Source organism: Nicotiana sylvestris, chromosome 12 (assembly GCF_000393655.2).
Source record: "Nicotiana sylvestris chromosome 12, ASM39365v2, whole genome shotgun sequence".
In the NCBI taxonomy this organism is placed as follows: Eukaryota; Viridiplantae; Streptophyta; class Magnoliopsida; order Solanales; family Solanaceae; genus Nicotiana; species Nicotiana sylvestris.
The window spans coordinates 87,972,765-87,993,913 of record NC_091068.1 but is presented as its reverse complement, the minus strand read 5'-3'; the positions used below and the strand labels follow the sequence as shown (position 1 = coordinate 87,993,913).

General features: G+C 39.3%; 1 protein-coding gene across 1 annotated transcript; it reads left to right on the top strand.

Moving 5' to 3' along the window:
• The first annotated feature begins 6,215 nt into the window (after positions 1–6,215).
• On the top strand, positions 6,216–20,392 carry LOC104212303 (uncharacterized). The gene is made up of 10 exons (XM_070164012.1): positions 6,216–6,259; positions 17,683–17,796; positions 18,108–18,243; positions 18,330–18,425; positions 18,877–18,975; positions 19,134–19,150; positions 19,474–19,523; positions 19,615–19,854; positions 19,935–20,168; positions 20,265–20,392. Exons 1-10 carry the CDS (start codon positions 6,216–6,218, stop codon positions 20,390–20,392), a joined length of 1,158 nt encoding a protein of 385 aa, XP_070020113.1.
• The last annotated feature ends 757 nt before the right edge of the window (positions 20,393–21,149 follow it).

Sequence of the window (21,149 nt, the reverse complement as noted above, 5' to 3'; positions counted from 1 at the left end):
TCTCACAATTTTTACTGATAATAATCTATCATAATCTAAATCTAAAAACAAAAAATACACTCCTTTATATAGAAAGGGGTTCACGGAATTCTACCTAAAAAACAAGAAAATAAAGTCCTAAACTACTTTGGACAATAAGTCCAACTACCTTAGGAAAAGAAAAAATACTAGGAAACAAAAACCAAGTCATTCTTGGAAAGTAGTTCTAATAATCTTAGGAAAAGGAAAACATAAGCTTAACTACGTAGTAAAAAAAATAAATATAGTCCCAAAATATATGAAAATAAGTCAAAACCAATGCAGGATAGGATCTTGAAAGTCCCAACCGATCTTGGAAATCTTGAAAGAAATTTGCAAGCAACTTCAAACCAACTTGCACTCAACTTCTAGCAGCTTATTGTACCCTTCTTGGACATCAAGTACGTTCTTTTTATATTATAAAAATGTGACTTTGTGTAGGACTTCATGGACTGCAAGTTTAAACATATTTAGGTGCCAAATTGGTTCAACAGTGGACTGATTAGGACCTTCTTCAAAGGATGTCTCTTGGGATCCAATACTCCTCTTCTTGGACATAAATTTGGTCCATAAAACAATTGTAACACCTAGCTAATTCACATCCTTTATCCTTGATTTCTTCCTCCCAATTAATAACTTTTTTATTTGCACTTGAAGTCTAATGACCTTATTTTGTAACTCTTTAGCTTGGCATCTTGTTAAAGGCCCTCTTTGAGATTCCAAAGCTTCATCCTTGTTCTTGAATAGATTTGAGCTTCGTGGGATGCTATCACTTTCACCCCAAAGAGGAGCACATGTAACAGTACTTGAATAAGGTACAGGTTCTACTTTCCCGATTCACGGAGTGGTCGATTATTCATATCCAAAGGGAAGAGAACATGGAAACATATGCATTGGCCAATCTAGGATCGTTCACAAAAATGAAGGGACCCAATTCTAGTGTATTTGTTCAAATTTTGCATTCGGTCCTGAATGTAGATGGGTATTGCAAAGTCAACTCGACACACTTAATTTGGGATTGGAGAAATGAGTTTATAGAGTATTTAAGGCATGAAAAATTTCCTGAAGATCCTAAAGATTCCCGGTCACTACAAACTAAAGCTACTCATTATTGCCTTGTTGACGGTCAAGTGTACTGAAGGTTGTTTTAAGGACCATTAGCTCGGAGTTTAGGGACATCAAAGGCTGATTATGTGATGAGAGAAGTTAACGAATGTGTCTGCAAAAATCATTCCATTGCAGACTCGTTGGTTCTCAAATTGATAAGGGTTGGCTACTATTTGCCTCGAATGAAACAAGACGCGAAGATAATTGTAATAAAATGTGATAAGTGTCAGTGTCATGCACAGTTGGTGCATCAACAGGCGGAGCTTTTGTATTCGATGGTGTTACGGTAGCTGTTCATGAAATGAAGAATAGACATAGTTAGTCCCTTACCTCAAGGGCCCGGCCAGGTGATTTTTTTTAGTTTTAACTGATTATTTCACTAAATGGGTTGAAGGTGGTGCTTACAAAATGATTGGACAGCGAGAAGGGATTGATTTCATATGGAATCATATCATCTGTCGGTTTGGATTACCGAAAGAGATTGCTTGTGACAATGCGCCATAATTTATAGGTTCCAAGGTCACAAAGTTTTGGAGGGATTGAAGATCAAAAGGATTAAGTATTCTCCATATCAGCTAAGTGCCAACGTATAATCAAAGTCAACCAACAAATTTGTAATTCAAATCCTCAAAAAGAAATTAAAGGATGTGAAAGGTAATTGACCAGAAGAGCTACCGGGAGTATTATGGGCATATCGAACAATGGTGAAGTCAAGAAGGATAAATTCTATTTTCACATGTGTATGGTGCGAAAGCTTTGATCCCGGTGGATATCGGGGAGCCGACCATAAGTTATTCCTGGGAAAACTATGAGGCAAATAATGAAGCAATACAAATTAAGCTGAATTTGCTTGAAGAACATCAAAATCCAACATATATGAGAATGGTGGCACAAAAGCAAATGATGAAAAGATATTACAACCGCAGAGTAAATATTTGATATTTCAAAGTCGGAGATTAAGTTTTTAAGAAAGTAACTCAAAATACTCTAGAGGTAACAAGAGCAGCTTCATGATCCCTCTTCCGGTTAAGGAGGTCTTGCAATTGTTGCTGGGCTTCTGCTGGGTCATGAGAAACCTCAACAATAGGGCAAACGGAAGACCCCTTCGGAAGGCATATGTATTACGAAATGGGAGTCAGTAAATTAGTTCTAAATCATGCTGAAGATTTTAGGGAAAAGAGAAATTTTACTTACCATGATTTTGGATTTTTAATTAAATCTGGGGGCAATTTCTTTCCACCTACGGGAATCCGATGTGAAACCATTCTAAAACTTTCAGTACTCATTGAGCCAGGTTCTTAACCGATGGTGGTTCCCAACGGGTAACTGAAATAAGGAAAATAAAGTTAGCAAATAAGAATTCTCTTTAACACAATAAGAAAAGATATTTGAAAACTTGTGAGTAAAGTTCCAAGATTTAGGGATGGAAGGAGTTGTTGGCAGAAGGATGTCCCTGGTAGCAATGACAATGAACCATTCCATCCAACTAAGGTCATTATCGTCATCAACGCTGGTAATGATGGTATGGTGGCTGTGTTTGCTGAGTTTGATCACGCCTCCACGAAATATCTTTAGGGAGTAGAGGTTGATCAACTGGGAAAGTGTGAGGGTTTCTCCGACCTGGGAGCACAGTGTCCAAAGGTAAGCCACCGTACGCCATATTGATGGGCTTATTTGAGCCAAGAAAATTTGGTAGCGATGGCAAAATTCTAAAATAATGGAGTCAAGTTCTTGACCCAATTTTAGGGTAAAAGAGTATGTATAAATATACATGAACCCTAGTTTTCTAAATGTGATCCTTACCACTTTATTGGAGACAAATATTTCGATGTTATTCTAGTTGCAATCTTCCTTTACAATAGAAATGCTAATTGGACGAATAAAAGAATAGTATCTGCAGACTGACCAGTTTCTGTCATTCTTGGGGTTGATAGTTTCTTTATGTACTTGAAAATCCAACTCAGAGTGAAGTTGGAAAGATATGACTGTGTTGACGGTAGGTGGTTCGGCTTCAGCATCAACTTTCTTAGTTTTGTTAGAAGAGCCACCACCAATGAGAAAGATATAGTTTTTGAGGATAGAGGTAGTAGAAGACATGGTGATAAGAAATCCGAATAAGAAAATTTTACTAAGAAAGAGGGATTATTGCAGTTGGGTTCTTAGGAAATTCGAAGAAGAGGAGTTTGTAAAAGTGAAAGGTAAAAATAATGCGTGGTGGAGAAGTTTATAGGAGGCAAAATTCATGGTCATGATTACCTTGAAAATTGGAGAAAATATTTACCAAATCATGGGATAAGACGTGTTTATCTCATTAAATGCAAGGAGATGTGCGTGCTTTCATGTGTTAGAAACTGTTTAGGAACTTCTTCGCTAAGAAAAGAGATCTTATCTACATTCCGGTAATACACAGTTTTATCATCGGAAAGTAGGGAGACTATCAGTATGGGGTAAAATTGGTAAATGACAGGTGAATGCTTGACGAGTTGACACGTGAAAGCAAAGACAAGTAAGGCATAAGTCAACAAATAGTTGGCACCAGTTACAAGCATGTAGCTATTGCTGGGTAAGTTCTGAGGATAGTAAAACCGAGGACAAAGATTTGAATGGAGTATATCGGTTGAAAATACGACATTCAAGAGCATACGTTGCAAAAAATATTTTCTATTAATACCCATCCGTTATTCAACCATCAAGATGGGTTTATTCGTATAAAAGAAGGGCTTAATTTATTGATCTTGTTTCCCTGAATTTAGGTATAAATAGGAGGATTCATATTCATTGTAGGACAGAAAAATATTTTGTGCACAAAAAGCTAAATCTGCTATTAATATTTTTTTCTACTTTCTCTCTTTTTGTTCTTCATATTACCACAGGATAAGCTAAATCATAGTCAGACTTGTACTTTCTTCAAATTTATTTAATTTTTTTATCTTTGCTCTTAGCTATTTTATATTCATGGATCAAAATAATGCACGTGTTTATAAATCACTTTACAAATTTAACTGTACCGTTTTATGGGTAAACAATACATACTATCTCAACCTTTAGAATGTTTATTCAATGTTTGTTCCTTTTAGCTTCCAACAATTACTACATATTCATGTATGTCAACATTTTCTCTTTATTTCTTTAACTTTATAAAGGTGACAAGAAAATCAATTAAGTAATTCATGGTTTAATTCAATACGAATAATTAATAATAGTAGATAAATGAATTAAATATTAAATAAACGATAAAATCAATCGTAGTATTATGAACAAGCCTGATCTTAGATTGAACTGGGACCTCGTCCTCGATTGGACCCTCGGTTCGGGTCCAGTAGTGAATGAATAACAGAACAAGTTAGCAAATTTCTGAACACTAGCTAGAAGGTAAAAATAAATTTTTGTTGCCTTGAATTGCATGTTACAATGTGTCAGAAGAAAAGAAAAGCCTCCCCTTTATATGGTAGGAGAGTTTCAACCTTAGTAGAAGTCTTAAAAGGTAAGAATCTTCTTTTTCTAGTAATTATTGATCCACAATCTACATTGAGTGAGATTTGCACTATGATATCAGTTTGAGAGTGAGTATCACGGCCCTGTATCCTTCATAAACAATTGTTCATCATGTTTTCTGAGGTTTATAACTTACATTTGGCCGGGGGCGTATTGTTTTACCACATCCAATGACGGATACATCGTTCACTCTTCCTAGGTCTCTATACAAAGGGTCGCTGACCTCGATTACAATTTTGCAGATCCGTGCTCTCACTCCGTTTTCTCATAGGGGAATCGGGCTAGACATGGCCCCCGATTTTACCCGTATACAAATAGTCCCTTCGTTTTCCTGAGAGTAGGTTTACCGAAATGACAGGAAGCGATAAATGGACACTACTTCCTTCCTTCATACATTACAATCAAAATGACGGGTCAACGTAACGTCCCATGAGTCGCGTCATTCTAACTTCGGACACGTGTCAGTCGCTGGTTGACTATCCTCGAATATGAAACGTCATGCATTGATTGTTCTTCCTTATAAAACCTTTGACCCTTTTTCCTTTCTTCTACTTTTCGATTCTGAAACTTACCCTCGAATTATCTACTTGCATTTAATTCCTTCAAATCTTCATACATTCTCCTTGGATCTTCAGCCCAAACCTTCATACTTTCATCCCATCTTCAAATCTTCAGATTTTGTCTTCAAACCTTCGTATCTTTTCATCAGACCTTCATATTTTTTCCTCAAACCTTCGTATTTCCCAGATCCCAATGGATAAAACTTCCAAATCTGTGCATCGGCAAACTGCTCCTTCATCTTCCAACCCGGCCACAGACGTCAGGATGGTAATCCCCGAGGTGGCTTAGGAGCCCCCTTGAAGAGCTTTGTACCCGAGGGTTGCTCTATCGAGAACGATTTTCACGTCGAGAAGGCTTCTAGTCAGCAGGACCGAGGCGAAGCAGCATGGAGGTACATATGCTCCATTAATAAGGAAACACTACCCACAATCTGGGTGGACTATAACTGGAAGGGCAAGGAGGTGGTCGTCCCCGAGCCCAACGATGGAATTACTACTCACATGGAGGGGTACTTAAGTATTTACACTTACCTCTTCACGCTCGCCCATGTGGACCCCATAGTCCTCGACTTCTGTAAAAGGTACGAGGTCTTCCTTGGGCAGATTCACCCATCCTTTTGGAGGATCGTAATCCTTCTCCGACACTTTATGAACAACTCCGAAGCTCCTTGGTTCACCCCCAACCATCTTCTTTATCTATACAGTCCCTAAATCTTTTGAGGGGGGTTGATTAAGCTCGTTCGCTGAGAAACCAAAGCTCCGTTCTCGAGCATCGACGAGGACCGAGATCGAGGCTAGCATGAGAGGTTCATTCGGGTGAAAACCGAAGACCACATCCCCTACGAATTTATACCGTTCTCAGAGAAGTGGAATGCCTCCTATAAGTCTTTTAATTATCGAGCATTTGGCATTTCCTTTTATTCCTTTTCTATTTTCCGGTATTTGTGTAGCGATTGCCCAAGTTCCTGATGTAGTCCCTCACTTCAAGGAGTGGATTGAGGGGATATGCAAATAGATGCCATACTCAGAGCGCGCATGGCGCAAGCTCTCAAAGGGAAAGTGGGAGGCTCGTTCCCATGGTGAGCCTCCTCCCGAATGATTACCTTCATACTCTTGGCTTACAGATCACTAAGTCTTCTTCCTTCTTACAGGTTTGCCCAAAACTACCGAACTCAGGCTGTTGGATGAGGACGAGGGTCCGTCCTCACTTGCCAAACCCTCCTCTTTGGAACATCTCGGGGTTGCCGCAAAGGAGGAGAAATATAAGTAGAAAAGGAAGTCCCCAGGCTCCCCGAATGCTGAGGCAAAGAAGAAGAAGGTAACCATCCGGGTCTGGAAAATCAAAAAGAGCACCAAGTCCAAGGTACCGAACTCTGATTCCCTCTACTGGCTCAGGGATTATCCCGAGGACGACAACCTTGAGTTTATTGCTCATGGGTCGACCCTTAATGAGGGGGAGTAGGCGGCAATCGGGAAAGATGACCATGAGTTCGATACTCCTCTAGCTCGAGAATTAGAGGGAGAGACGGAGGCTGCGACCTCTCGGGAAGCCGCTCCTATCCCGAAGGAGGTAACTGGTGTCATTGACATCATTGAGAAACCATTCTATACCGAGTCTATGCTCGAAGAGGCTCAAGCGGGTAAGGAGAAATCAAACGAGACAGAGCCAGGTCCATGTGCCCTCAACACGTTCTTCGACATCATGGACATGGCCGAGTTGAGGACGTTTCCGGGCTTGGTCACCTGGTGGTGCCAAAGAAGATGTTCCATTAGAGGCGGGGCGAGCTGAGCTCGAGCCCAAAACTATTGAAGTAGTTCCCTGCGCCGAGTATCGACCCCGGCCATAAGAGAATAGTCATTCTTACTATCCCAATGGAACCCCCAGCCTTGTCTACTCCGGTGTGCGTAGCCAGCTACCTTTGTTGTCTGGTGACCGATGAGGACCAGATAAATATGATCGATGTAGGCACATCGAGCCTCTTTAACGAGGTGCAACAAGTACTGAACCAGGTAAGGCGTCTACCATTCGTACCCCTTTAGGAATCTTGCTTAGTTTTAGACATGTTCTAATGACTTTATATTTTTTAGGCTTCAGTACTTTATCATTAAAGCTTCACTTCGGTCCCTCATGGAGATCAACCAGCTCAAGTTCGAGCTCAAAGAGCAAATCCAGTGAAGGATATGTATATGGCTCTTATTGAACAACAAGATGAAGCCCTCAAGGACCTCCCAATTCTCTGAGCCGAACTGGAAAAAGGCCCAGAAGGAGGCCTCGACCTTGAAGTGGGAGCACGCCAACCTGGTCGAGAAGGTAAGATCTTTGAGGATAAGAATGAGAAACTACTCGTGGTGACTAACAACTCAACTTCGCAGGTCCAAGAGAAGATAAACCTGATCGACCAGCTTCGGGATGAGATGGATGAGGTTAAGGCCACGACCAAGGCGTGAAATGGGCAGGATGGACCTATTGGCTTTGGAAAATGAGGCTGCAAAAGCAGAGCTGGCATCGGCCAAGGACCAAATCTAGGTGGCAAGGGATAAGGCTGACAAGTGGTCTCGACTAAATGATGAACTCCGGGCACAGTTGAACTCGGCCGTCACTAAACGTGATGCCTTCGACCAAGAATATGCGATGCTAAGGTAAAAATTAGAGGAAACTTCTGTTGATTCCTCTAACATCGAGGAAATGCAGGCCCAGTATAAGGCTAATGTGGAGATAGATGAGGCCCGCCTAAAGATGAAGACCAAGTACGTAAAGAGGCTATCTTTAAGAAAGATCCTCGGGGAGATCCATGCCCTAGGTATTGACCTATCAGCCAAGATCGAGAAGCCAAGAAACTTGAGGCCGAGGCAAAGGAACATTACAAGCCTGAGGGTCCCGAAGGTTTCAAGGGTTCTGAGGGTTCCGATGATTCTGGTGACGAGTCGAGCCCCGGTGACGACCAAGCGTAAATGCCTTAGTTCTTTTTTAGTTTTTTCCTTGTATATTTTTCTTTTTTGTTTATTTTAAGGCCTCTTTATGGTGCCTTTGTAAATAATTTTTTTGAATATATAAAATTTTCCCCTTTCGGAAATACCGTGTCTTTACTTTTCAGCATCTATTTGCAATTTCTATTTGTGTACTATTTTTAATGCCTTAGCATAAGATTAAATGTAGTCTAGAGCATCCGTTTTTCGGAGGCATAAATAGGGCCCAATTTCAATGGCAACTCTGTATTACTTGTGGCTTCGCGTCTTCGATAAAACCGATTTCCTTTAAGATGCTTAAGTGTCTTAGAAGATGTTTTTGTTGAGGTTAAACTTTTAATATGTTTCCATTTTTGTAAGGGTCTTACTTTCTGAGCACGGACTTCGAATTTCTCCAAGCCATTTTTAGGGTGGTCGTAGCCTTTTGTATTTAGGCAGTACCTAATAGGCTTGGTGCCTCCGGGATTCGGTAGCTCGAGTCGTCCGAATTTTTATCGGTAGACAATCCCCGAGTAGGGGTAGCTCGTGGGCTTTATGATCCAGGATCAGAGAAGTGAATTGTCCAGTAATAAATATAAGGGAAGCAAAGATTTCTTTTATTATTTAATATGTAAGTTACATGGAAGCGGGCATAAGCCTTGTGCCGTGGCTAGAGTGGACTATATGGGCACGGTTTGTATGACCGTTTGACCCTTACAATGAATCCTAACCATCAAGCCTTATTTTTGGCACAAAAACTTTTCTTTTCCTTTGCTAAAGATCTTGATCTACGGGTAACGACCCTCAATAGTCAAGGCCGAACTTGTGAGGGCTCGAATAGTGTTGACTTGGTGCAAACGATCAGTAATTTCGGTTCAAAGCCGGTCTTCAAAACTAAGGTAACACATTTTACTATTGCCTCGTTAAAAACCTTGCCGTAAAATCCGCTTCGGGACAAAATCGATTCAAGGAAAAAAGAATGCAATACGTGCTTTCAGACTTAATAGCCACATAAGCCCCTAGCTTAGTACCTGCATGCGCTAGTCCATAATGTAACAAAATTAAAAGGAATTAAGTTTGTAGCTTAGCAGTAGTATCGCTTTAAGTGTGCCACGTTCCAATCGTTTGTAGTTGAACGACATTTCCTGCTTTGAGTTTGTATGAGCCTTTGCCGGTTATTTCGACAACTAGATATGGTCCTTCCTAATTCGGGCCCAGTTTCCCTTCGTTTGGGTTCCTAGTGTGTAGTGTTACCTTTCTCAATACCAAGTCCCCGACTTGAAAGTATCAGAGGTTGGATCTTCGGTTGTAGTACCTTCTAGTTGTTACTTCTGGGCGGCTTCTCGGCTTTCGTCCAACAATTCCATGCTCGTGGTCATGGCCTCTCCATTTGACTCTTTGGTAGCATACTGGAACCTGAGGCTCAGTTCCCCTACCTCGACTGGTATTAAGGCTTCCGCTCCATAGACCAGAGAAAATGGGGTCGTCCCGGTACTTGACTTCGAAGTTGTACGGTATGCCCATAGGACTTCGGGCAAGAGTTCCTTCTACTTTCCTTTAGAACCGGTTAACCTCTTTTTTAGGTTTTGGAGTATAGTGTTGTTTGTCGATTCTACTTGCCCGTTTCCACTATGGTGGTAAGGCGTTGATAATATCTTCTTTATCTTGTGGTCTTCGAAAATCTTACTTACCTTTCTGCCGACGAATTATTTTTTGTTATCGCAAATGATCTCAGCTATTATATCCAATCAACATATTATGTTATCCCAGACGAAGTCATTGACTTCTTTCTCTCAGACCTTCTCGAACGCCTAAGCCTCGACCCATTTGGAAAAATAATCGGTCATGAATAGTATGAATTGAACCTTACCGGGTGCCCATAGCAGGAGATCGATGATGTCCATTCCCCACTTCATAAACTGCAATGGCAACAGGAGTGAGTAGAGCACCTCTCCCAGTTGATGAATCATCAGGGCATGTCTTTGGCACTCATCGCATTTTCACACGAAGTCTTTCGCGTCCTTCTCCATCTCGTTCCAATAGTAACCGACTCTGATTAGCTTCCAAACCAAAGATTTTGCCACTGGATGGTTTCTGCAAGTGCCTTCGTGAAATTCTCTCATGGCATACTCGATCTTTCCCGGCCCAAAAAACATGGCCAGTGGGCTGAAGAAGGATCTCCTGAATGATGCCCCTTCGACTAGGAAAAATCTAGCAACCTTGGTGTGCAGGGCTCTCAATTCTTTGGGATCCGAAGGCAATTTTCCCTGCCTTCAGGTAGTCTACGTATTAGTTTCTCCAATACCAAGTCAATCTTATAGAGTTTACTTCAGCGTGACCTTCATCTACCACCGAGTTCATCAGTTGTACTACTGCCCCCAATCTGAATTCACCGGAGTCAACAACCGACCCCAAGTTGGCCAGTGCATCGGCCTCGCTGTTTTGATCTCGGGGTATGTATTACAAAGTCCATTCCATGAATTGGTGCAGGGTCACCTGCAATTTATCCAAGTACCTTCATATTCGTTCTTCTTTTACTTCGAACGTTCTGTTTACTTGTTTTACCATGAGGAAGGAGTCGCATTTGGCTTCGATTATTTTGGCCCCAAGGCTCTTAGCCAGTTCTAGAACTGCAATCATGGCCTCATACTCGGCTTTATTGTTAGTCAATTTTGCAGTCCTAATAGACTGCCTAATTATATTTATCATAGGTGGTTTTAACACGATATTAAGCCCAGAACCTTTCGCGTTGGAGGCACCATTCGTGAATAAGGTCCAGATTCCCGTAATCTACAAAAATTTGAGGCTAGCGTAATGTCGGCCACAAAATCTACAAAAATTTGAGATTTTATGGAAGTTCGGGGTAGGTACTCGATGTCGTACCTGCTAATCTCTACGGACCATTTGGCTAAAAGGCCCGAGAGCTCGGGCTTATGCATGATATTCCTCAGCGGGTAAGAGGCTATGACACATATAGGGTGGCATTAAAAGTACATCTTTAGCTTCCTGGAAGCGCTTAGCAAAGCGAGTGCTAACTTTTCCAGGTGAGGATACCTCGATTCGGCACGTCTAGAACTCTACTAACATAGTAAATAGGGAATTACGTACCTTCTTCCTCCCGGACTAAGACACCACTTACCGTCACGTTGGAAACTGCCAAGTAGTGGTACAGTTGTTCGTCTGCCTTTAGAGTGTGCAGCAGAGGGGAGCTCGACATGCATCATTTGAGTTCTTCCAAAGCTTGTTGGCATTCCGGAGTCCAGGAAAAATTATTCTTCTTCTTCAATAGTGAGAAGAATGGATGGCTCTTGTCTGAGGACCTCGAGATGAACCGGCCCAATGCGGCTATATGCCTGGTCAGTCTTTGAATTTCCTTGACATTGTCCACTACGGTGATTTCCTCTATGGCCTTTATTTTGTCGGGATTGATCTCTATCCCCCTAATTGGATACCATGAACCAGAGGAATTTACCTACACCGACCCCAAATGCGAACTTCTCTGAGTTTAGCTTCATGTTGTATTTCCTTAGTATGTCGAAGGTTTCCTTCAAATGTTTCAAATGGTCCCCTGCTCGTAAGGACTTGACCCACATATCATCAATATAAACCTCCACTAATTTTCCTATTTGCTCTTCGAACATCCGGTTTACTAGGCATTGGTAAGTTGCACCGACATTCTTGAATCCAAACGAAATTATGTTATAGCAGTAGGTGCCAAATTTGTTATGAAAGAAGTCTTTTCTTGATTGCCCAGGTCCATCCAAATTTGGTTGTAACTGGAGTAGGCATCAAAAAACTGAGTATCTCGTGCCCGGCTGTCGCGTCGATCATTCGATCGCTTGTTAGGAAAAGGGAAAGAATCCATAGGGTACGCTTTGTTTAGTTCTTTATAATCCACATACATCCTTAATTTATTTTCTTTTTTAGGTACTACCATTACGTTAGCTAGCCAATCTGGGTATTTAACTTCCCGGATGGATCCTATTTTTAGAAGTTTGGATATCTCATCCTTGATGAATGTGTGTTTGATCTCAGATTGTGGTCTCTTTTTCTGCTTAACCGGATGGAACTTCATGTCCAAACTTAGCTTGTGAGTGGTTACCTCCGGGGGGATCCCTATCCTGTCAAGATGGGACAAAGAAAAATAATCATTGTTAGCTTTATGAAAAATAATAAGTTGTTTCCTAAGCTCGGGGGTTAACCCTGTGCCCAAGTATACCTTTCGATACGACAAATGCTCGATTCATATGAATTGTTCCAATTATTCAACCACTGATTTGGTGGTGTCAGTGTCATCAGGAGCTATGAATGATCTCGGGGCGCCATAATCGTCCTCCTCTTCTGCTCCTCGTTCTTCCTGCTTCTCCGGTTCGCCCGAGGCCAGTATTAGTGATTGCTATTAAATCTCTTCCTTTTTGGTTGGTTTTGTGTTCTTTGATGTCGAAACCGCAGGTACCTGAATTACCACGTTGACGACAAACATCTCCTTTGCGGCCGGATGTTCTCCATAGACCGTTTTGACTCCTGCCCCCGGTGTGGGAAATTTCAACGCCTGGTGCAAGGTCGAGGATACCACCCTCATGTTGTGGACCAATGGGCTTCCAAATAGAGCTTTGTACCTCATGTCCCCCTCGATCACGTAGAACTTCATTTCTTGGATTGTCCCAGTAGTGTTTACTGGCAGGGTTATCTCTCCTTTCGTGGTCTCACATGCCATGTTAAATCCGTTCAATATCTGGATTGCCAGTACGATTTGGTCTTGTAACCCCAATTGCTCTACGACCCTTGATCTGATGATGTTGATAGAGGTACCTGGATCAATCAACACACGTTTAACTCGAAATTTATTGATAAGTACGGATATTACAAGTGCAACATTGTGAGGTTGTACGATGCCCTCGGTATCTTCATCGCTGAACAAAATGGCTCCCTCTGGAATATAATCCCGGTGCGTTTTCCCTTGTGATAGATACTTTAGTACGTTTCATCATTGGCCCCTAGGGAACAACGACCCCTCCAATGATCATGTTGATCACGTGCTGAGGCTCCTCTTGTTCAACCTGTTTGTTGGCATCCCTGTTCCTGAAGTGGTTTTAGGCTCGCTCACTCAGGAATTCTCGGAGGTGCCCATTGTTGAATAACCAAGCAACTTCTTCTCTCAACTATCGGCAATAATCGGTCATGTGACCATGAGAGTCATGATACTTACCCATCAAATTAGGATCTCTCTGGGCAGGGTCGAACTACAATGGTCGGGGCCACTTGGTCTCTTTGATACGCACTATAGTTGACACGATGTTGGCAACGTCCAAATTGAAGTTGTACTCCGATAATCTCGGTGCTTCCCTACTCTCGAGCGGTCTGTCGAACCCATTTTTTCTTATTATACCTCGGCTAATGGGCCCTCAATCACTTTTTTTCTTTCTCCTTATAGGGGCAACACTCGGATCCACTTCCATTTCAATCCGCGCTGTATGGTTGATACCGATCTCGGGCTGATCAATGTCTCTCTTAGATCTATTGTTGGCCCTGATGGGGGTAAACAATTCCAAGAGGGTCTCTGAGTTGGTCGTCCTCGACCCTAATCTTCGACTGGTACCTTTTGTGGACGTCGACCCAGGTTACTACCGGGTACTCCACCAAATTTTCTTTTAACTGTTGAGAGGCCAAGGAACTTCTAGGCTTGAGCCCCTGAGTGACTGCCTGAATGTCCTAATCACTTGCATTTTGTGGTAGGTCCATCTGTTCCATATGGAATCTTTCTGCGAACTCCCTAAGCATCTCGTTATCTCTTTGTTTGACCTTGAAGAGATCTAACTTTATGCCTTGATGGCTCCGGCATGGGCCTTTACGAAAGCATCTACAAGCATAACAAACGAGTCAATGGAATTTAGGGGCAAGTTGTGATTCCATATCATTGCTCCCTTGGACATGGTCTCCCCAAACTTCTTTAGTAACACCAACTCGATCTTATCGTCTTCCAAATCGTTTCCCTTGATTGCGTACGTATAGGAGGTCACATGCTCATTTGGATTTGTGGTCCCATTATATTTGGGGATGTCAAGCATATGAAACCTCTTTGGGATCGGCTTTGGTGCCGCACTCGGAGGAAAAGGCATCTAGATAAATTTCTTGGAATCCGGCCCCTTCAATATCGGGGGTGCTCTCGAGATCTGATCAACCTTGGAATTGTATGTTTCCACCTTCTTGTCATTATCCTCAGTCTTTTTCTCACCTGACCCCACCCATTTCGCTAATGCTTTGAGCATTTTCATTACCTCAGGACTTACCCCGGGCTTGGCTTCACCCGGTCTCTCGGTAATTTGTTCGTCTCTTCGGGTGCTTTCTCGGGATCGTTCAGGCTCGACCATGTTGGGGGCGTGGCTTTAATTCTGCAGTTGTGCTATTGCCGGTTCTTGAGCCTGCAACATTTCGAAAATCAGCCGTAGGCTTACCCCATCACATTTGCCTTCGGGATCTTCTCGAGTTGTTGGTCGGGTTCCCTTCCCCCCTCCCCGAACACTATTTTCGTGATCAATTGGCAAATTGATATTGATGTCCACCTACGAGTTAGCATCGGCCGGGTCGGCAACTAGGACAATGTTGGTATTGAAATTATTATTTTTGTCATGATGTCCAAACTTAGAATTAACGTTTAAGTAAGGAGACTGAGAGTTTAACATTTTGGAGATATACGTTTTGCCCAAATCAAATGAGGCTATTATAGGTAATTAAAGACATTTAATGCTACGTTATATAATCATTATATTCAATACAAATTCTCTAACGTATTCCATATTTAATGTCTATTAAATGCCGTATCTGCACTCTTTTCTATTGTCAGATTCATTCCTTTTGATTCTCGGACATAAATGACTTAGATAGGTACGGGTGCTGGGTTATTTGTATTCCTGCCCGTGCGTCTTCCTCTGCCATTTGCTCGTATTTGTTGCAACTCGTGTCTCTTGGCTAGTTGTAATTCTTTGACCATTTGACCAGTCTACGTGTTTCGACACGTATTCGACACGTCACCTTTATATTTAAATACGATTTTTCCCAATACACTGTTAACAGTGAGCTAAATCCTTTTCAGTGTGCCATTATCTGTTGGCCAAAAGCTAACAAAATGAAGGAAGTTGCATGTGATAGCAAAACTTGTTCTATTTTTTATTTAATCTTTCACATGCACTCTCCTGTTCCAAAATTGAATAATAAATATTTAGTCAAAAAGGGTCAGGAATGTTTAATCTAGATGTTGAAAATTTTCCTTTCCGGCAGTTGCTTATTGGATTTTGGAAAATAATATTGAACTTTGAAGAGGAGCAACGGTAACGTTATTTTCGCATAATTTGTAGGTCACGGGTTCGAGCCATGAAAGTAGTCATTAATGCTTGCATTAAGGTATGCTATCTATATCAAATTCCTTGGGGCACGATCCTTCCCAAAATCATGTGTGAACGCGAAATACTTTATATACCAAGCTGCCCTTTTTTACTACTAAACTTTTCTAACGCTACTAAACTTTTCTAACGTGAAAGATTGAGGTTTGTGTGGACTCTCTCTCTTCACTAGAGTGTAGAGAAACTGGCTGGTGCAGTGTACCAAGAAGAAGAGTTTATTATTTAAATTGGTATTTAATGAGAACCTTTTTCATGTAACTCGCGGTTTAGATTAATCAAACTTAAAATAACATTTTTATTTCTATTTTTCTTGTTTAACTATGCAATACCTGCGGAATATTTGAGCCAGAAATTCACCAAGAGAAAAGATGTATTTTCTGAGGAAAAAATAAATAAATAAAGATGTATTTTCTTAGTAAAAAAAAATTCCATTCTTGAGACCGGACCGCAAGATACAAGTTAAGGAGAAATGTATTCTGATCATTCCCACTACACCGATTAGAATTCTTTTTATTTATTATTTTCTTGTATGAGTTTGAACTTGAGATCTTTGATAAAAATAAAAGGATAAATTTCATGTGTCATTCAGCTTTATATGTTCATGTCGATAATGTATGACAACCTTTAAAGGTTCTCCTAATGTTAATTTGACCCTAACGTAACTAGGATAATTTTGGCCCATACAAGCAGCACATAATGGTGATTGGTGGAGTCAATTTCTCTCGTAAGTTGGAACTACAAATTGCATAGAATTTTCCTTGATATAACTTAGGAGTGGAATTTTGGAAAAATCATGCTTCTATAAGAGTAAAAATGGCATATAATAGTCACTAATTAAGGGTGTCTTTAATTTTTATCCACTAATTATAATGCTCAGCAAAAATAGCCACTACTAATAGAAAAAAGACAGTTTTATCCTTTCTTCAATGCATATATTCCCAAACCCTTGTTTTTTTCATTCAGAAGAGGGAACATTTGAGAGCGAATCTTTCAGGGCAAGTTTCGTGTGTTCTCAGCATCTGTATCATCCTCGCATGCTAACGAGCTGCAGTTAATCTTTCTCCTTCTTCTTCTTCTCTGTCATCTTCTCTGAATCGAACGATCGAACTGGTATTTTTTTTTGTTTTATGCATTTTGTTTTTCTATATGTGTAATCGCGATCAATGTCGTGTCAAGTATGTGTGAAATTTCAAAAATGATCATTATAAGTTGATTCAGTGTCAGAGAAGTAGCGTATTTTTGTGATGTTGTTATTCAGAAATTTTTGGTGTTGAAATGTGAAATGTGTTTGTGGTTGATTCAATATATTTGATTATGTAAGGACATTTCATAAAAATTAAAAATAGTCGTATAAATTCATAAGCTTACTGTGTTTATGAATTTTTAGTTAACTGTGTTCATGAAAGATAAGGACTAAACGACATTAACTTTTGAAGTTGGAACTCAAAGTTAAGGACTGAGTGTCCTTAACTTTTGAACTTGAAACTTGAAGTTAAGGACAAAGTGTCCTTAACTTTGGAACTTGAAAGTTGAAGTTTAGGACCAAGTGTCCTTAACTTTTCAACTTGAAACTATAAGTTAAGGACTGTCTGTCCTTAACTTTTTAACTTGAAACTTGAAGTTAAGGACCAAGTGTCCTTAACTTTTGAACTTGAAATAATAAGTTAAGGACTGCCTATTCTTACCTCTTTAACTTGTAAATCTATGTTAAGGACTAAGTGTCCTTTACTTTTGAACTTGGAATTCAAAGTTAAGGACTGTCTGTCCTTAACTTTTAAACGTGAAACTTGAAGTTAAGGACCAAGTGTCCTTATTTTTTGAACTTGAAACTATAAGTTTAAGGACTGCCTATTCACCTCTTTAACTTGTAACTCTAAGTTAAGGACTAAGTGTTCTTAACTTTTGAACTTGGAATTCAAAGTTAAGGACTGTCTGTCCTTAACTTTTTAACTTGAAACTTGAAGTTAAGGACCAAGTATCCTTAACTTTTTAACTACAAATTTGAAGTTCAGGACCTATTATCCTTAACTTTTCAACTTTAAACTTTAAGTTAAGAATTGCTTGTCCTTAACTTTTTTACTTGAAACTTGAAGTTAAGGACCAAGTCCCTCCAACCTGTAAGTCCTAATCTTTATTTTCTTTTTCCTTCTTTGTAGTGTGATAATGGAAGGAGATCGTGTGTTCAAGTTTGATGTTTGGCGTAATTTTATGGTGTATTGGAAAAGAGATTTACAGTATAAGGAAACAATCAAAAGTTTTTTGTCAAACAGGTAGTGGAAGAAGTTGAGGGATGGTATTTTTGGCAACTTCTTCTGATTACAAAGTGTGAAGTTCTGTGGTAAACTTATTCACTGTATATTGCTTTCAAAAATTGTAAATAATGACCCTGATTCGATGACATTCAAGGTTTTTGACCGTGAAATTAAGTTTACACGTGACGCATTTCATATATTACTGGTTTGAAGTGTTATTCCTCACCGAACATAAAAGGTTTACATGAAAAAGAGAATAGGCTTTCGAAAGTCTATTTCCCCGGAAAGGATAGAGTTGAGTTGGGTGATTTGTTTAATTTTATTACTAGTCACCCACAGGGTACAACTGCAGCATTTGTAGGCAGCGATGATGATGCTATGAAGTTGGAAACAATTTATTTTGTTGAATCTGTTTTGATGGGCAAGCGGAAGAATAAGAATGTGTCCGAGCAGATAATGAAAATTGTAGACGATGATGAACTCTGCTCTTCTTTCAATTGGGGTCTCTTTCTTATGAGACATTATTAAAATCATTGAATAGTTGTTTGAAGCCAAATGAGAATGAGACTGAGAAAGACAAAGATAAAGACAAGGATAGCTACACTATACTTGGTTTTCCTTTTGCCTTTTGTGTTTGGATTATGGAAGTAATTCTTATTTTCCAAGAAAAACAATTTGTGAACTTCCAAGAATTTGGTTATCCTCGGATGTTATGTTATTCGGAAATGAAATCTCCACGGTTTGATTCTCTGAATAAAAAATACTTCCATAATGAAAATATAAGTCAATCTAATTACTAGCTATTTTTTTGTTTATTTGCTTTTGTTCTGAAAACTTATGTTTATTTTTTGTTATATAATAGTTGTATAAGTTGTTCGAGGTGTCACCATTTATTCATGTTGAAGAAGATACAGATCCTCTTAGTGTGGACGAGCCAATTTCTCAAGATCAAAGCTCAATGCCTTCTTCCACACAATTGATGAAGTCATGCTTAAGGAAATTGTTAAAGTAGGTTTTCTACCTTTGAATAGCATTAGTTTTTTTATTTGATTATTTTTTGCTTACGAGACTTTTTTGTTTTTATGTTTTTTGATTCAGAGATTGTCAGAGAGTTTTAAGAAGGATCTGCAAGCTGAAGTTACTAGAATAAATCAGAAAATAGTTGTAGCAGAAAAAAAGATTGAGAATGAAATCATGGTAATATCATCAATTTCAGTTAGTCCAAGTTCAAGACTTTGTGTCCTTAACTTTTGAACTTAAAACTATAAGTTAAGGGCTGCCTGTCCTTAACTTTTTAACTTAAAACTATAAGTTAAGGACTGCTTGTCCTTAACTTTTGAACTTAATACTTGAAGTTTACGACCAAGTGTCCGTAACTTTTGAACTTAAAACTATAAGTTAAGGACTGCATGTCCTTAACTTTTGAACCTGTAATTGAAACTTAAGGACTGCTTGTCCTTAACTTTTGAACTTGGAATTCAAACTTAAGGACTGTCTGTCCTTAACTTTTGAACCTGCAAGTCAAACTTAAGGACTCATATCCTTAAATTTTCAACCTGTAATTCAAACTTAAGGACTGCATCTCCTTAACTTTTGAACCTGTCCTTAACTTTCTAACTTAGTTTCTTTCTCAAGATTTAAAGAAAACTCTAGGATTAAAGCTTGATACTTTGTTGTGTATGAACTCGATTTTAGAGATGCACATCTAGAGGATGAAACTGAGAACGTCACTGATATTGGGAAAGGTTAGATATAGATTTTGAATTTTTTTTCATTGAAATTTATATTCAATAGCGTAATACATATAAATTTTTTTGTGATTACAAATATTTGTAGAATCTATTGATGGAGAGGAAGTTCAAGATGTAGGAGAATGTCAAGACCAGAAAAATCCAAAAGAGACAGGAGTAACAGAAAAAAATTGTAAATGTGGATTGCAATCTCAGGAGGATTTAGAAAGTCTATTGGGAACAAGTGTCAGTGAGATTGTATGCAAATGCTTAGAAGGAACATATGATCTGTCTACACCTCTGTCATATAAAGAAAAATTTAGAGTTCAAACTTGTGCCAATCAAGGTTAGATAAAATTTTCATGATATATTGAATGTTAGTTTTAGTGAATTATTAGAATGGGTATTAATTGCATGGCATTACAGAATCTTTTGAAGCTGTAAGGGAAGAAACTGGAGTGGAGTATCAAGAGAAAAGTGGAGTACAATCTCAAGACCTAGAAAATACTGAAAGAACAAGCATAAGTGAGATTGTTTCCAAATTCATAGATGGAACATGTGATCTTCCTACACCTCCCTCTCTTACCGATAATATTGGAACCCAAGAAAATGCTAGTGAAGATAATGATGTAATTGGGATGATCTTGACTATTGCAAATGGTTAGACGGTATTTTTTTTTAATTTTATACATGTTTGTTTTAATCAAAGATTAGTGACAAGTACTAATTGTGTTAGCTGTTGTAAATATTTTGCAGAATCTTGTGAACTTGCAACTGAAGAACATGGAGAACAATTACAAGATAAAGAAAATGTGCAGCTGGAAGATAAAAAAAATGATGCAAGCAATATTTTAGCTGAATTGTCTCTTGAAAAAACACAATAAGGCAGTGTGAACAAGACAGATAATGATTGTATCCTAAATATTTTATTCATAATTGAAATTTTGTCTCTTCATTTGACGACTTGCAGCAAACTAATATATTTATATAGTGTTGCCTGAAGAGGAAAACATTGATGAAGATCCTAACCAATATACGAGGAAAAGAAAGAGAGATAGTATTGGTTATGATGGTCCGTCATTTTCTATTCTTACTCCTACTCCTTCAAGTACACATATGAGCATTGATGGGGGTTTACCTATGGAGGTTGAAGGAAATGTTGAAGAAGAGCTTGGTCGAGGTAAAAGGAACAAGAAGCTTAGTTGGCAGTTGAAATCTCCTTTTGATCAGGAAAGAAAAATGGCAGACAATCAAAATACTCCCAAGATTTTAGGCTGGATAAAATCAACATATACTCGTAGGTGTATTTTTCATTATGCCACAGATGATACAAAATTATTGAAGAAATTCATTGTGTGGTTGGTCAAGGAGAAAAGGAGAGGTCGAAAAAAAGAGTAAGACCCTTAATGTATTTCAGTATTGATATTGAAATTGCTAAAGTTAAGTGTCCTTAACTTCTGTGATTGTAAGTCTAAGTTTTGGACCAAGTGTCCTTAACTTTTGAATTTGAAAATCAAAGTTAAGGAGCTACTGTCCTTAACTTTTCAACTTGGAAATCAAAGTTCAGGACTAAGTGTCCTGAACTTTTGAACTTGTAAGTCAAAGTTTAGGACCATGTGTCCTTAACTTTCTAACATGTAA